The following is a 12,665-nucleotide window of genomic DNA, read 5'->3' on the forward strand; positions in this document are numbered from 1 at the left end:
TAACACCTGGTCAAAAGTCAGGATCAAGACCAGAAAGAGAATCGACTAATTGGTAATACACACACCCATGCTCCGCAGCCAAATAGCTATGCGGTACCTCAGACAGTGCCCATTACATACAAAATTGGCATCACTAATGCAGATATCAAACCAGCAAATTCAAACGCCACCATACCCCAGCCATCCAGCCTACAACCCTGGTCTCTTATGCCAGTGGCAATGGAAGCTCTGCTACAGGCCAATGCCTGCAAGCCCCGTCACCACTGGAAGGATGCTTGCTGCCCTCCAGTGAGGATACAAACCCGAGAGCATTTCCAACAAAGCTGGCACAATCGCACACTCAGGGCGTATGACAAACCAAACATGTCATGGACTAGTCTACAACTAGTTTTCATTTTTAAAAACCCAGGATGGGAAAGGAGACATGAGTGGCGATGCATAAGCTGCCGCAGCCTAATCGGTGTTTGGTAAAATATAAATAGTTACGTAATATTATCCTGTGAAATTTTAATGTTGTAAATAGTGTGCATCCGGTGACTGTTCTCTGGGTTACAGCTCAGTATTGTCCCACCTTACATGGGGAAGATATAGGACTCGGTGGATGCTGGGATGACTGGTACAGAAGGTTTCATGTGTCAGTAACGCTGAGGTACACAGCATGTAAGAGCTGCTCATAGTGTACAGTAAACTGTTCTAAGTCCTTGACCCCCCAGTCACTGGAACCCAGCACTTCTACACCTGATAATAATAATCTTTATTATTGTCACAAGTAAACTTACATTGACACTGCAATGAAGTTACTGTGAAAACTTAACAACTGAATCCACATCATTGAAGCAGTAAAGTGAATTTGGATTTCGTACCAAATCTGAACTTTCTCATTGGCTTTGGGGATATAGTGGCAAACAATTGCAGCGCTGCTAACGCACTGTACTCCTCTTGCTGAAAACAAGTCTGCCAGGGGAAACTTGGTCCCGCCATTCCCAGTGCAGGAGCCCCAATCGATGATGACAGGTGACGCTGTGTGACTGAGGAGGGTGAATGGAAAAGTGGCCTGAGGAAGGAGAAGGTTGCAGTGACTTTAAAACGAGCGGGGAACAGCTCTGATGGTGAAAGCGGCTATTCGCACCTCCCCTATCGCTCAGCGGAACTGACTGGTAATGTGGCGCCATGGGCGGCCGCGGCGGTGACGCGACGTGGTCCGAGGAGGCGGAGCCGGTGACGGTAAAGGGAGGAGCCGATGGTCCGAGGAGGAGGAGACGGAGCAGCCGAACCGGGTGATTTAAGCGGTCGAGCGGGGACCAGAGGAAGGAGTCGAAGCGGCGCGGCTCCACACTCGTCCGCGCACTGACCACACGAACATGGCGGCGGAGGCAGCCGTTTCCCGAGCAACGGGCGCGCGCAGGGTTGTCCTGATAACGGGAGCCAACAGGTAACCATGGAGATTGAGGCCAGCGCCCCTCGCAACGGGGCAGTGGAGTAAGGGAGAGTCGGGTCAACCCTGAGGTTGTGACCCCGGCGGGATTGAAACCTCTGTCCAGAGAATGTGTGCAATGGTTGAGGCGAAGATCAAGATCAGGGCAGCACGGTAGCCTTGTGGGTAGCATAAATGCTTTACAGCTCCAGGGTCCCAGGTTCAATTCCCGGCTGGGTCACTGTCTGTGTGGAGTCTGCACGCCCTCCCCCTGTGTGCGTGGGTTTCCTCCGGGTGCTCCGGTTTCCTCCCACAGTCCAAAGATGTGCGGGTTAAGTGGATTGGCCATGCTAAATTGCCCGTAGTGTTCTAAAAAGTAAGGGGGGGGGGGGGTATAGGGTGGATACGTGGGTTTGAGTAGGGTGATCATTGCTCGGCACAACATCGAGGGCCGAAGGGCCTGTTCTGTTCTGTGTTGTACTGTTCTATGTTCTATGTTCTAAAAGATAAGAGACATGAGGGAGAAATGAATGGTGGATAATGTTGCTGATGGGAGCGGTGGAGCCTGTAACTAACCCGTTATTCTCCTGTCCACTGCCATGAGTGTACATGTTGAATACAGGCCTGATTTTGGCAGGGTTGTTGACACACTCCTGGTCCATCATTAGTAAATGACCTCTCGGACAAGCTACCCAGGGCATTATTTCATCTATAGTTTGTTGTTATTCACTGCAATTGCGAACAATGGAGGGAGTGGAATGCTCTTTTTGCTGAGAGAGCCTGCATGCATTGGTGCTTGTAAGTGTGGCCAGCCAATATGTAATGGTGTCATTGCATATATTCCGTAGAATCCCGACAGTGCAGAAAGAGACCATTCAGCCCATCGAGTCTGCACCCGCCCTCTGAAAGAGCACCTTACCTAGGTCCACTCTCACCATATCCCTTTACCCCACCTAACCTGCATATCTTTGGACTGTGGGAGGAAACATGAGCACCCGAAGCAAACACTGGGAGAACGTGCAAACTCCACAGTCAACCAACGCTGGAATCTAACCCGGCCCCTGGGGCTGAGGCAGCAGTGCTAACCACTGTGCTGCCCTGTTCTGGGGAAAATATTTCAAAAATCTGTGTATAGATTAAATCTTGTGACTTATAACTAGTTATAAACCGGGTCCCTCTGGCTGCTTGCCCCTTACGCCCCCTATCTTATCTATATTAGTGTACTAGAGTGGGGAACATGCTTTGTCTGCTGACATCAAAATCTGATGTGACGAGTGGGCACCCGCACTGTGTCAACAAGATAGCAAACAATATCATGATTTATTTTTAATTTAAGCTTCTTCAGTACTGATTGGATTTCACTGTCTGAATTATGTATTAATGGATCTTCCGATGAACTATAGAACTGCAACCCTGTGTCAATTTTATTGGTTTGATCAAAAATAAGATGGGTTGGCTGAGAGGTAGCTGTACTGTTGGTGCAGTCTTTTGAATTTGATTGTCAAGTGGATGCTATTCGGTGAAGAGGAGGGAAGTTCCTCTGGCGTTTTCACCAGCATTTCTCCTTTAGCGAACATTAGCAGAAAAGATTGGGATTTTATGATATAAATAAGAGTGAGCTATCAGTTAGCATTGTTAAGAGTAAATCGGACAGCGACTCCCAGTGTCTGCACATGTGAGTGAAATGTGGAAATCAGCGTGTAGTTGTCCAAGTTGCCCTGCTCCTCCAGAAACTTTGGTGTGCCGCGATCTCATCAAGAATGCGGCATTCAGATGCACGGAAGGGTGTGAACAGTCGCAATAAACAGATGGGAAAAGAATTAAGCTTGCCCATATCTGTATAAATAAATTTTTAACACCATGTTGAGTCTTAATTGCTGCCAAACAACCGCTTATAACTGCTGGATATGTTTTTAAATAATGCTATTTGAATAAACGTTATTTTATACGTTCTCTTTCTATCTGTTTTTATTAATCCCATCTTCATTCCCTCATTATTTCACTTTCTGAATGTGATTTGGCACTAAATTTTAATATTTTAATTTGCATTTCCTGATCAGACTCTGTCCCTTTCACAGTTCTTCAATGTGATTGATTGAAGGCTAGCTTGCTGGCACAGATTCTCTGTAGAACGCATTGTGCTGAAAAGGATTTCTTTTTTAAAACATTTTTTAAAATTCTGCTCATTTTCCACATTTTCATCAAATACACAACAAAAGGTAACCAACAATACTAAATAAATATCAATCCAGCATTCCCTGCAAGAAATAAACCCAAACATCACCCATACATTCCAAATACAACAAAACAAAAAGACCACAAGAGAATCAACGGTCATCCCATACACATTAAACAATTGTGCTCAACACCCCCCCCCCCCCCCCCAAAATAGCCTGCCTCCCCGAATGTTCGATGGCATCCAATCTTGCAAGTGCAAGATAAACAATGCCCATGAATTATAGAACGCTTCCATCCTCCCTCTCAATTCAAACTTCACCTACTCGAGAATCAAAAATTCCAGCAGGTCCCTGCCACCAAGCTGAGGCACAGGGTGGAGAAGCTGACCTCCACCCCAGCAGGACCTGCCTCCGGGCAATCAACGAGGCAAAGGCTAAAAAATCTGTCCCCGCACCGCCTGCGGGCCGGGCTGGTCCGACATCCTGAAAATGGCTTCTAGGGGCCCTGGTTCCAAACTCACAATTACCTATCACCCCCGAGATGACCTTAAAAACCTCCCTCCCTTTTAGTACCCTGACTCCCATCTCCGAAAGCTCCCTGGCTCAAACCTATGGTTCCCCCTAATCGGCATCTCTCTTGACCCTGTCCACAATTTAAAAGTACTGCCTCTTAATCTTCAGCATTGGCTCCACCACCGGACTTCCAGAATATTTCCCCGGGGCCATCTCGAACGGCGCTGTTGCCAACACCCTCAGCCCCAACCCCCTGCACAGACTCTCCTCAATTCTTTTTTAAAAATAAATTTAGAGTACCCAATTCATTTTTTCCAATTAAGGGGCAATTTAGCGTGGCCAATCCACCTAACCTGCACATCTTTGGGTTGTGGGGGCGAAACCCACACAGACACGGGGAGAGTGTGCAAACTCCACATGGGCAGTGAACCAGAGCCGGGATCAAACCTGGCACCTCGGTGCCATGGGGCAGCAGGGCTAACTCACTGCGCCATCATGCTGCCTGACCCTTCTCAATTCTAACCACTGGGAACCCCCCCCCCCCAACCCAACCCAACTCCTCACTTTTTTGGCATTTGCCGCCCAGTAATACTACAATAAATTCGGGAGGTCCAGCCCCCCTTCCTGCAGTCCTCTCTGCAGAGATACCTTCCTAATCCTGTTCCAACCCCCCGCACTATTCCCTTCCACACCCCTGAACCCCTCAGCACGATGGCCAAAGACTCAATCGCTAACACAAATAATAGAGGGGACATAGGACATCCCTGCAAGGTCCCCCGGTGCAGACCAAAATACCTCAAACTCATTGTTTGTGCGGACACTTGCCCTTGGTTCCTTATACAATAACCGTACCTACAAATCTCGGCCCGATCCCAAACCGCTCTAAGACCGCAATCAAATATCCCCACTCTACCCGATTAAATGCCTTTTCTGCGTCCAGCGCACCAACCACCTCTGTCTCCTTTCCCTCTGAAGGCGTCATAACCACATTTAACACCCTCCTAATATTGGAGAATAGCTGCCTCCCTTTCACAAACCCCGTCTGGATCTCCACTGTCACCTTCAGGAGGCACCCTTCCAACCTAGTCGCCAGCACCTTTGCCAATATCTTCCCATCCATACAATCAGTAGCGATATAGGCTTGTACGACCCACACTCTGATGAATCCTTATCCTTCTTCAGCAGCAAGGAGATTGAGGAGTGTCCCAAATTCTGTGGCTGAGCTCCCTTCCCTATTGCCTCCTCAAACATCCCCACCATCAGCGGTGCCAACTTGTCCCTAAATCTCTTAGAATATTCCACTGGGACCCCATCCTCCCAATTGCCTCCTTTATCTCATGCTCCTCTACTGACCCCTCCAAAGTGGCCCTATCTTCCACCCCCAACCTTGGGTACTTCAGACCGTCCAGGAATTCCCACAGCCCCCGGTCCTCCCCTGGTGCCTCCGACCTATAGAAATTTTCATAAAACTCCTCAAACCCCCTCCTGATCTGGTCCGGAGCCACCACAAATTTCCCCGTCCTATCCTGTACCTGGGCAATTTTCCTCACCGCCGCCTCCCTCCGAAGTTGGACAGCCAGCATATGCCCCGCCTTCTCCCCATAGTTATAAACTGCTCCCCTCGCCCACCTCAATTGACGCATTGTCTTCCTCGTGTACAGCCGATTAAAATTAGCCTGTAGCTCCCTCAATCTATCCAAAAGTGCTGGATCTACATCCCCATGTACCTTCTATCCACCTCCAACACCTCATCTATCAACCTTTGCCACTCCACTCTCCTCTTTATCCACCTTCGTCTTAAACAATATCACTTCCCCCCTCACCACCGCCTTCAGAGCCTCCTATACTACCACCTGTGGCTGAGCTCCCTTCCCTATTGCCTCCTCAAACATCCCCACCATCAGCGGTGCCAACTTGTCCCTAAATCTCTTAGAATATTCCACTGGGACCCCATCCTCCCAATTGCCTCCTTTATCTCATGCTCCTCTAATGACCCCTCCAAAGTGGCCCTATCTTCCACCCCCAACCTTGGGTACTTCAGACCGCCCTCGAGCAGTTAAAACCCACGTATTCCTCAATTACCCTCTCAATCTTTTCACAAAAACCTCGGTCCCCCAGCAACCCCACGACCAATCTCCACCCCAGCTTCTGCATTATCCCCTTCTCCAAGACCATGTCCACCCAATGCGGCGCATGATCCGAAATTGCCATTGCCGAGTACGCTGATCCCTTAACTCAGGCCAACAGCGCCTTCCCTACTCCAAAAAAAATCTATCGTCGAGTAAACCTTGTGGACCGAGGAGGAAAACAAATACTCCTGCTCTCTCGGGTGCAAGAAGCTCCACAGGTCCACTCCTCCCATTTCCTCCATCAGCCCAGTCAATGCCCCCCCCCCCCCCCCCCCCCCCCCCCCCCACCCCCCGGACGGGCAAGCGAGTGTGGCTACGACCTGTCCAATCTTGGCTGCTGCACAAAGTTCCAGTTCCCACCCACTATCAGCTCATGCGAGTCCAAGTCAGGAATAGCCCCACATACCTTCCTCACGGACCCTACATCATCCCAGTTAGGACCATACACACTTGCCAACTCCATCAACCTCCCCTCCAGTGCTCCTGTCACTTCCGCATACCTACTCCATGGTCCGCCACCACCTTCTCCATCTGAAACCTCGCTCTCTTACTAACTAAAACTGCTACCCCCTGTGCCCTGCTGTCAAACCCTGAATGAAACACTTGGCTTACCCAGCCCTTCCTGAGCCTCACCTAATCTTTCACCTTCAAATGTGTCTCCTGTAACATCGCCACATCGGCCTTTGAACTTTATAGGTGTGTGAACACCTTCAACCTCTTCACTGGCTCTCCCAACGTAACTAACCTAATCGGGGGGTCCCCCCCCCCCCCCCCCATCATCATAACTCCAGGCCTGGCCCACTGCACCTGACTCACCCCCACCCATTGTTACCATCAAACCTCTTACCCCTCCTAGAATCCCCCCATCCACTTCTCTTGAAAACACCTCACCCAGTATCGATCCCTGTTTCCCCCCCCACCCTTCTTTTCATTTCCTAGGCTCAGCGAAACCTGCTCACCAGGCTCAATGTCTGCAGCCCCTCCCAACCACACCTAGCTGGCTTAAGCTTGCTAGTGCGGGCCCCTGCCCAGCCCCAGGAAAACAAGAAAATACATACCTCCCTCAAACAAGCATGTCCAATGCAAACATACAAACCCCAGTAAGACTGTCACTACAAAAAATAAAGACAAAATTTTACCCACATAACAGCATGAAGTAAAAAAATATAACTATATATACACTCTTCCAGGACCGCTCCCCTCGGTCCAAGACCAATCCTCAGTCCCATTCCTCACCACTGCCACAATCCTTCCGCCTTCACAAATGCCTCTGCTGCCTTCACTGTCACAAAGTAAAAGTCTCTGGAGTTGACGGTCACCCTCAAACCTTGCTGGGTACACCACGCCAAAATGCACCCCACTGTTATAAAGTGTCTCCACTTGGCCGAAGGGTGCCCGTCTTTTCGCCAATTCCCCAGTTAAGTCCTGGTAAGTACATGCTCCAGCCCACTGCACCTCTTGCTTTTTTGCCCAACTCTGGACCATCTCCTTCACATGGTACTTGCGGAAGCAAACAGTCACTGCTCTTGGCGGCTCATTCGCCTTCGGTTTAGGCCTCAACAACCGATGAGCCCGGTCCAGTTATTACTGGGAGGGATCTTCTCCCACCCCCACCAACATCTTTGCAAAGTATTCGTCGGACTCGGGCTCTCCGTCCCCTTGGGCAGGCCCACGATCCTCAAATTTTGCTGCCTCAATCTATTTTCCAGATCCTCCAATTTTGCTCGCAGCCCTTTGTTGGTCTCGACCACCCTCTGCAGCTCCTCCCCCATCGAGGTGAGCTGATCGCTGGGCTGCGACATGGCTTCCTCCACTCCCTTCATTTTCTCATCCTGCTCCCACACCTCGATTGGTGCCTTTGTTACAGCCACCTTTACCGGGACAATTGCCACCTCCACCAACACCTTCAACGCCACCATTATCTCAGTCCTCATCACTTCCATGTGCTTTGCGACTGTTTCTCCAATTCCAAAGCCGCCACCTCAGTCATCTTTTTTGCCGTAAGCTGTGCGGCACCACCCAGCCTCTGCCATCTTGCCAGCTCCCAGGCTGGCCCGTTCACTCGGCGATGAACCCTCACTGCCTCCCTTCTTCACAGCGGCATTCTTTTGGCTTTTCAACATCTTCCCCCTTCCTTATGCCTTCCTGCACTCAATTATCAAAACATTGCCCCTGGGACCGGGCATTAAACTCCAAAAAAAACAAGCCTCGAGCAGGAGCCACCCAACAAGTGACTTATTCCACAAGCCGCCTCTGAAAGCCTCCACTGAAAAGGATTTTTAATCACCAGTTTAAAAGCCAAAAGGAAGTGTGTAAGCAAGTGTTGGTGTATGGAATGGCTGCCATTCACTTGCTGTTAACCTGCAAAATATGAGCTGCTATCTGGTCCTTTATTTCATTATTGTTTGTGAGATCTTTTCAGTGTAGATTGCTTGCTGCATTTTTCTACATTACTTAATGATGTGCAACTACACTTCACTTCAGTAGCTATGACATGAAACTCAGCACAAATTAATTATTTCTAAAAACAAAATGCTGCTATTACTGTGACCAACCTAATTGTTTGTTTCAAATTAATGTGAAGCCCTAGTTATTTAATATAAAAGAACAACAGGATAACCAAAATAATTGACTCTTACCAAAAATACACTGGATAATATTTTCTGAATGGAGTACATCTGAAATTATAATGTACTCCAGGCATTGTCAAACTAGGGGGGGCGCGACCCCGTGGGTCGTGGGCGGGGATCGCGGAGCTGTCTGTCGCGACGCTCCTGATCGCACAAATCCGCGCACAACAGCCGCAGCAGCTGGTTTTTAATGATGCCGGCTGCAAGTGGCCTTCAAAATGGCCAGGAACAGATTTTTAAAAATTGGCCGCACTGCGCCTGCGTGCCCGATCATCGGTGCGTATGCAAAGAACTATGCGCATGTGCACCGATGATCGGGCACACATGCGCAGTGCAGCCGCATTTTTTAAAATCTGGTCGCAGCCTTTTTTTTTCAAGTTCGGAGGGACAAAGGGACCGAAAACCGTTTCCTCCATTGTTGTCAGCAACAAACAAGGTAAGAGAAAATGGTGGGTCCTGCAGGTCTAGCCGGCGTGGGTCGCAAAGGTCGGCCGGGTTAGGTCCCGAAGGTTGGCCGGTTGGTAAAAATGGGACCCCGGAGAAAAAGTTTGAAAAACACAGACTCGTAACTTAATATATACATAGATCCGAAAAGAAGAGTTTTGAAGTGATAATGTTTTGCAGCAAAAATGCTTATTAAACCAGATCCTACAATCAGGGGTCTGGCTTTTAAACTTTTCTGGTTGCCATATAATAATCATTATTAGTGTCATAAGTAGGCTTACATTAATACTGCAATGAAGTTACTGTGAAAGTCTCCTAGTAGCCACATTCCGGCGCCTGTTTGGGTACACTGAGGGAGAATTCAGAATGCCCAATTCACCTAACAAGCACGTCTTTTGGGGTTTGTGGGAGGAAACCGGAGCACCCGGAGTAAACCCACAGAGACACTGAAAGAGTGTGTAGACTCCGCACAGACAGTGACCCAAGCTGCGAACCCGTGTCCCTGGCGGTGTGAAGCCACATTGCTAACCACTGTGCTACTGTGCCGCCCAAAAGAGGTTCTATCATTACGGCTAGCCTATGCTCTAGATTTTTATCGTTGCACTATGTGTTACCCTTGGCGTTGATAACAACAGCTTTATTTCTTTCTCAGTGGCATTGGCCTGGCTCTTTGTGAACGCATTCTTTCTGAAGATAACCAGATACACCTGTGTATGGCATGTCGAAACATGCAGAAAGCTGAGGCTGCGAAGTCTGAACTTCAACTAACCCACCCTGGGGCTGATATCAGCCTTTTGAAAATAGATGTTGGGAATATTCATTCAGTGATCCAAGCAGCAAAAGAAATAAGGCAAAGGTACCATAATATCATTATTCATCGCAGTATTAATATAGCATGAATGTAATGGCTTGGTAATTGCCAAAGTGATTTTCAATAATTATTCCAGCAGGGCAGTATGAGCGAAGACCTGCCATGTTATGTACCTGGAATAAAATGCACTTGCTGTAGGTTTGAAGAGTACATCCTTTCAAATTTAAATTAAGCTATTTCCATTCATTTATTAAGTTTATATTTTGTGAGCATGATTATTGACTGGCGATGCATTTCTGCACTGCCTCAATGTTTGAATATATCATAAGTAACTCTGAGACCCAGTATTCAAGTTGTAGGTTTTTAAAAAATAAATTTAGAGTGCCCAATTCATTTTTTCCAATTAAAGGGCAATTTAGCATGGCCAATCCACCTAGCCTGCACATCTTTGGATTGTGGGGGCGAAACCCCACGCAACCACAGGGAGAATGTGCAAACTCCACACGGACAGTGACCCAGAGCCAGGATTGAACCTGGGACCTCAGTGCCGTGAGGCAGCAGGGCTAACCCACTGCGCCACCGTGCTGCCCCCTTCAAGTTGTAGTTTGACCAGGGCACTGCAGAGTTTAGTCATTGTATCCACAGATTAGTATTCTTGTATTCATTTACAGGTCAACATGCTATTGGCTATATCTGATGCTTGTCCACATTTAAGTTCATTTAGTATTTTTCTTCACTCGTTTGCATATTTTGTTCAACTCATACTGCGTTTTCAAAACTGCCTTCTCCGATTTCACTAGCTGAGTATCAGCTGTAAATTTAACAAGTTTTCATTGGTTTCTATTTTCAGGGCACTGGTATAAGTTAGAAACTGTAGGGATGGATCTTGGCTTTGTGTCATTGACTTCAAAGGAATTAAAAGTTAGGAGAGATGCAAAACAGGCTTTCGATTATCGCCATCTTTATTGCATAAAGTCAAGATCTACCCTGTGATATTTTGTGCCCCATCCCACCTCTAAAAACACTCACTGTTGTCTACTATTCAGCCTGTTAGGAATACACAGGTATCATAACCCATTGGTATAGCAACATCCGCATTTACCTCAAATTAGTTAGCGCAGCTTTGAATTTCAGGCCTAAAACAAAATTGTTTGGAAGTATTCAGCAGGTCATGTAGCTACTTTGTTTCTCTCTGCAGATATCATTTGATGCCAGTGGCCTTTGATAGTCATTTAAATTTCGGGGCAGGTTGATGCTGAGATCTGCAAATCCTGTAACCAACCATGTGTGATTGCTGCTTTGCTGGATGCAATCTGTTATTTTCTTACATTTTTGGTCTCATCAAGGTGAAAAATATTGGCCCTGGTGAATGGAATATTCTCTGTTTATGGCATTCAAGTTTAGCATCATGTACTGATAATAAATGTAGCACAGTTAATCGCGTTCTCTCTGCTTCACCCTCTAATTGAAGATGGGAGCAAGGTAAGCTATAATATTTAGAAAGATGAAATCAGTAAGAGTTCTTCAATTCAGCTGCCCTGTTCTAAATAACTGACCCAAGGCAACTTCTACCCAATTCATTCAAATTTATCATAGAATTTACAGTGTAGAAGGAGGCCATTTGGCCCATCGAGTCTGCACCGCCTCTTGGAAAGAGCACCCTACCCAAGGTCAACACCTCCACCCTATCCGCTATAACCCAGTAACCCCACCCAACACTAAGGGCAATTTTGGACACTAAGGGCAATTTATCATGGCCAATCCACCCAACCTGCACATCTTTGGACTGTGGGAGGAAACCGGAGCACCCGGAGGAAACTCACGCACACACGGGGAGGATGTGCAGACTCCGCACAGGCAGTGACCCAAGCCGGAATCGAACCAGGTACCCTGGAGCTGTGAAGCAATTGTGCTATCCACAGTGCTACCATGCTGTCCTAAAAAATTTTGGGGTACCCAATTTTTTTTTTTCAATTAAGGAATAATTTAACGCGGCCAATCCACCTAACCTGCACATCTCTGGGGTGAAACCCACACAGACATGGGGAGAATGTGCAAACTCCACACGGACAGTGATCCAGGGCCTGGATTCGAACCCGGGTCTTCAGCGCCGTAGTCCCAGTGCTAACACTGCACCACATGCCGCCCTAATCTAAATGCCTTTTATCAACCAGTTGTAATCCTACATCTGGCATTAATTGTTACTAGCAAAAGAACATATTCTGTATTTTATGGATGTTGTATAAACACCGGTTTCGCTAATTTGTTAATACTTTGTTTTGTTGCAGGTATCAGCATGTAGATTATCTCTATTTAAATGCTGGAATCATGCCAAATCCTCGTTTCAATTTGAAAGCCTTTCTAAGTAACCTATTATCCAGGTATTGTACCAACAGTGTTTAGAAATAATAACTTAAATTGCTGATTCATATTGAACAAGAATATGCTTAATTGTCCTTTTTTTTATTTTTTCTAATCTACTGCATGGACTGTTTTGTAAATTACTGTAAAACTATAGATCTGACTTTAATCCCAATAATGGGACCA

The 12,665-nt window shown here is 47.3% G+C and overlaps 1 protein-coding gene across 6 annotated transcripts in view; it reads left to right on the forward strand.

The window, feature by feature from the left end:
- Nucleotides 1-1,013: 1,013 nt before the first annotated feature.
- The window catches only part of hsd17b7 (hydroxysteroid (17-beta) dehydrogenase 7), a 36,035-nt gene continuing 24,383 nt past the window's right edge, over nt 1,014-12,665 (forward strand). Inside the window, exons 1-3 of one of the 6 annotated variants that reach the window (XM_038794923.1) lie at nt 1,014-1,432; nt 9,960-10,163; nt 12,407-12,499. In XM_038794923.1, the coding sequence (XP_038650851.1) occupies nt 1,362-1,432; nt 9,960-10,163; nt 12,407-12,499 (368 nt within the window). In that variant the 5' untranslated portion in view covers nt 1,014-1,361. The remainder of the gene's footprint in view (nt 1,433-9,959; nt 10,164-12,406; nt 12,500-12,665) is intronic. The other 5 variants (XM_038794925.1, XM_038794921.1, XM_038794924.1 and 2 more) reach the window with 5 other exon arrangements.

This window comes from Scyliorhinus canicula, chromosome 4 (assembly GCF_902713615.1).
Source record: "Scyliorhinus canicula chromosome 4, sScyCan1.1, whole genome shotgun sequence".
NCBI classification, from domain to species: domain Eukaryota; kingdom Metazoa; phylum Chordata; class Chondrichthyes; order Carcharhiniformes; family Scyliorhinidae; genus Scyliorhinus; species Scyliorhinus canicula.